Genomic DNA, 4,493 nt, shown 5'->3' on the forward strand with positions numbered 1-4,493 from the left:
AGGCACTGTTAATAGGATTTGCTGTGCAGGGTGCAAGTAGCCAGCACGGTTGGCTGCATGGTGATTGTTTTATATGGCGTCTGTTTTTAGAGAGATGAATTAAAGGCTAAATTTTATCTGACTCATCAGTTATGGTATAGGGTTAATTGTTTGTTTTTCTTGATTTCTTGACCTTATTGGTATATCTTTGAATGTTTGATAATTTTATTAAAATAATTTAATGATTTTAAAATTGTGCCTTACAATAAATAACAATATTTAATACGAAAAGCAATTGAGTTGAGACATGTTACATACTTAGATCTTTATGGGTACAGATTTCATAAGCATTCATAATCACAATCTACCTTTGTCCTGTCATGCGCAACCATTATATAGCCAAATCAAATTAGTCAAATAAGGTGCCGGGGTCGTTGCTGAAGCTTTATTATAATTTTGTTGGGGAAATTAGGGCAGAGGATTAAAAGGGAAGGTTTGAAAGGCAAAGCTGTGTGAATACACTGGAGTTAAGCATTTGAGGCTATTGATTAATTTCCATGCAAATTATGTACTTATCTTGGAATCTACAGATAAAATATTATTGTTGCTTATGATTATTGTTTAGCTGGTCTTCGCACCCGCTTCTTAGCCGTCTGAATGCTCCCTTGAGGTCCTTGGACATTAGGTTTTATGTCTAATTCTGGAAGATTGAGTTCTATGCTTCTTAGCAGCCGGTGGCCTCGGCCACGACTATGTTTGGCTGCTTCTGGCCTTTCCCCATCGACATCTCTTGGGATAAGTTTTATTGCTCGAGAAAAAGGCTGGAAGGGAATTTTTCGATTTGCTTTTCCGTTGAAGACCTTAATTTTGGGTTCTTCTTGTGATTCTGCTGGTTTAATGATTTGTTCATCATTGGAAGTGTCTTGGTTAGCATTTGTTGCGTTGATTTCCTCACTGGAGGCCTCTTTTTCTTTAATGGCTTGTAAACTATTCTCTTCGTTAGAAGAGTCATCTTGGTTGACAGCTGCTGCCTTATTCTCCTCACCAGATGACACGTTTTGGTTAGCATCCGCTGCATTTGCCTCCTCCTGATTGCTTTCCTCACTTGAAGATGCCTCTTGCTTATCATCAACAGCCTGGCTTTCCTCACTTGAGGAAGATTTTCCCTTTTCTAGGACTGATGTAGTATTCTCAATAAATATAGGCTCTTCTGGTGAAATATTCTTTATTCCTCCTGAATTACCTGCTTTACCACGAAATCCAAAAACCGGTGATTCTGAAAATAAACAACATGTCCATAATGCATGTTTAACATAAAAGTACAAAAGTAAATTTATACCTTGATACTAGATGTGTCCTAGACAGATGCTTCATTATTATAAATGAAACCGGCAAAAAAAGAAGCTAAAAACTTACATTTTTTAAGATACAAAGGATGATTTTCAAATGATAATCATATATTTACAAATATAAATAATTTTACATCTATGGAGAAGGCTCTTACCAATCTTCACATCTCTACGAGAGGGATTACTCAACACCAGGTCAGATTCTTCAGATGACTTTTCAGAGTTGTGACTTTTCCCATTCTCGGGTTCAAAGACTATGTGATTTACAGCCTTCGCTGAACTTGGGAAATGAAATGCTTTTTGATAAAAGAAAAAAATAGAAGATCTCTGCTTAGTACAATATATTAAATCTAAAAAGTCAAAATATTTGGTCTATACCAAATCAACTTACTGTTTTGCTAGAAAAAAAAACATTTGTCATTAAGTAAAATAGGAGTATTATCAAATGGAAATCATTCTCTAGCTTACACACATGCGTTTGGTGCGGCTTTTTATGTTTTGAATTTTTGTGCACAAAAATCTAAGCATATTTCAGTTAGGGCAAAGAAGATGAAATTTAAGAAAATCTCATACCCACTGTGTTCTTTTTTTTAACACTGCCTATATCGTCCTGCAACATGTCCTGTTTGCTAAGCTAACAAGTTTTATCAATGCTTAGGAAATAGGAAGTTTCCAAAACAAAGCAGTATTATTTAAGACATGACATACCAAAAAGAAACAAAATCCACATTTGAAAAAAATATTGCTGTAAAAACACAAGTTAAAAAAAAAAGCTCAAACGAAAAACTAAAAAAAAAACTCAAGTACTTTAAATTATCTACTTGGTACCAGTGTAAAAATTATACTCCAGTCAGAAACTGGAGTACATTTCTTTTGAAATTTATGCCAACTTAGCTGATATATCATGATGGATTTGTTGGCTGAGTAAGGTCGCATTCACTCCTTCCTGCCAAGCTGCACACACTTTTTAAAAAGTGGTCAAGACTTGGCATAAAAACGGCAATAAAAAGCAGATTTCTTCAAGTTGCAAAAATGCAACATTTCAAACTGTTTTATCCCGGAATTATGGAGAAAATTGGTGAATCCGGGTCATAGATATAAATATTCCAGCAGCCTGCAGGAGCCATTAGATGGAGCTGGGGAATATTTACCATACTTCTTATACATGAAAAAGTTATTGCCATCTTAGACATTTATCACATATCATCAGAATATCTCTAGAACAAGGGTCCCTGAGAACAACCACCTTAGGGCTAATGGGGATGGAGGGTTGGCTGTATGATGAGGATCAGGGATCCCTATTCTAATGATAGATGCAGGTCCCAGCGTTTGATCTATTAAACATTTATGGAACATCCTGTTGAAATGCCAAAAATGTCTAAAATATAAAAATAAGAAGTTTAGTAAACTTCTAAAAAGGCAATATGCAGCAAATTCCTAATGAAGCCTCATTCAAACGTTTGTGTATCACGGTTCGCAATACACGGACTGGCCATGGGTATCCTGAACCGAATTTCACACACTGTTAGACTATATATGTGGCTGTCAATCTCAGACAGCAGACCCATGGCCAGTCCGTGTATCACAGTACATTCATGGATTGTGATACACGGTCATCTAAGCAAAGCTTTAGACAACATGCAGTAAGTGTTAATGGTGACTGCTTGTGGCCAAGTACTCCATCATTCTACTCCATTTTGGATTTGCACATATGGTATTCCCACCCATTAATTAAAATAATGAATAGAAAAATATATTAACATCAGGATATTCATTAGTTTCGTAGGCGGCCATATATTTACACAAATATATTTCAATAATTAAGTAATGAAAAGATGGAAAAGGTTTAGCTAAGAGTAAATAGATACCTCATCCTTGGTTATATAACCAGAAAAATGAGTAGATGTCGATACATTTTACGACTGTGGGCATGCATACTATGATCTAAATGATTGCAATAACTTCTAAGACTTAGAAAAGAAAAGACAAAAAATAATGAATTGCAAACTGCCTAGTGCAATCTAATAAATTGGAAAATTAATTCCCGCTAATTGAATTTATTTGTAGCTTTGACATGAAATACACCATTAATATACAATTTAAATGGATATCTTTGGTAAGCAAACTTGCAAAATGCAAAATCTTATCTGTACATTTTGTAAAAAATTATTATATAATGGAGAAAAACCAACAACTATATAAATGAAGGCTGATTCAGTTCTCAGTTTTTTGTTTTCCATAGCTCACCTTTACGGCTTTTGGCTAAGCAAATAGCCGCCAGAGAGAGAATAATTATGATTTTCATTCCCACCTGCGCTGTTCACAGCTTCCCACAGCTTACTGTCATGAAGTAGGTGGGAGAAACGACCAACTTTTAAATGAGGATGTTTAGCCCCACCTCTCAAGATCTGTACACTTTGTTCTAGAGGAGGGTCCGGTGTGTGGAGATATAGCTTTCCAAGACGTGGCCTCTCTGTGTTTCATTTGAGTCTCTTCATGCACTATTTGAGGTTTAAATGACTTTTGCGAAAAAGCATGACAAGTCAAGTAATGGAATTATGGGTGGAAGTTCTAGTGGAGAACTAAACTGGTTAGTAATGTGATACCAGCAATGGAAAACAAACACAGGAAGTTCAGAAATAATGAAATTTGGACTACTTTTGCTAATGCTGGATTGCTTGAAATTCTGGACATTAAAGTTACATATTACTAGAGCTGTATTGTAGTTGAAGCAGTGTAGGGTTAAACAGCATTTTATTACAGCAGGTATGATATATTAACAGAGTTTTCACATCTTTTTCCATCAGGAGCACACTGGATCCCAGCTTCCAGGCTTGCTGCCTGCAGAACAATTCTGATGTTTGACAGTTTGGAACACTGGCATGACTGCGTCGTTGGCCCAATTTGAGCATTGTGCAAGAAAAAGCTTTGCTTCTGCCGTATGAGAAAAAGGGGCACTTTCAAAGTTTCACAGTATAGCGAAAATCTTGCAAGCTCTGTTCCCCTTGCATTGGATAAACTACAGAGATGACTGGTAATTTAGACAATGAACAATAAACTATAACATTAAAATGTTTTCCATTCCTAAAAAGAAGGTTATTTGCTTTTACAGGTGCTTTGCAATTTTACCCATTTAAAGAATCATCAAAGTTTTTTCCCCTTTTA

General features: G+C 35.7%; 1 protein-coding gene across 1 annotated transcript; it reads right to left on the bottom strand.

Moving 5' to 3' along the window:
- Positions 1-410: 410 nt before the first annotated feature.
- Positions 411-3,780, bottom strand: LOC143768424 (uncharacterized). Its single transcript, XM_077257099.1, has 3 exons — positions 3,576-3,780; positions 1,484-1,624; positions 411-1,255 (listed from the first exon to the last, which is right to left on the bottom strand). The coding sequence occupies exons 1-3, from the start codon at positions 3,631-3,633 to the stop codon at positions 594-596; spliced, it is 861 nt and encodes a 286-aa protein (XP_077113214.1). The 5' UTR covers positions 3,634-3,780; the 3' UTR covers positions 411-593.
- Between the last annotated feature and the right edge of the window lie 713 nt (positions 3,781-4,493).

This window comes from Ranitomeya variabilis, chromosome 4, assembly GCF_051348905.1.
Source record: "Ranitomeya variabilis isolate aRanVar5 chromosome 4, aRanVar5.hap1, whole genome shotgun sequence".
NCBI classification, from domain to species: Eukaryota; Metazoa; Chordata; class Amphibia; order Anura; family Dendrobatidae; genus Ranitomeya; species Ranitomeya variabilis.

What these genes read in the sequence shown, in the direction of transcription:
- LOC143768424 (XM_077257099.1), bottom strand. Translation starts at nt 3,633, where the DNA reads ATGAAAATCATAATTATTCTCTCTCTGGCGGCTATTTGCTTAGCCAAA. An exon ending in CTTAGCCAAAAGCCGTAAAG is followed by an intron (nt 1,625 to 3,575) that starts GTGAGCTATGGA and finishes TTTATCAAAAAG; the next exon opens with CATTTCATTTCCCAAGTTCA. An exon ending in TCGTAGAGATGTGAAGATTG is followed by an intron (nt 1,256 to 1,483) that starts GTAAGAGCCTTC and finishes GTTTATTTTCAG; the next exon opens with AATCACCGGTTTTTGGATTT.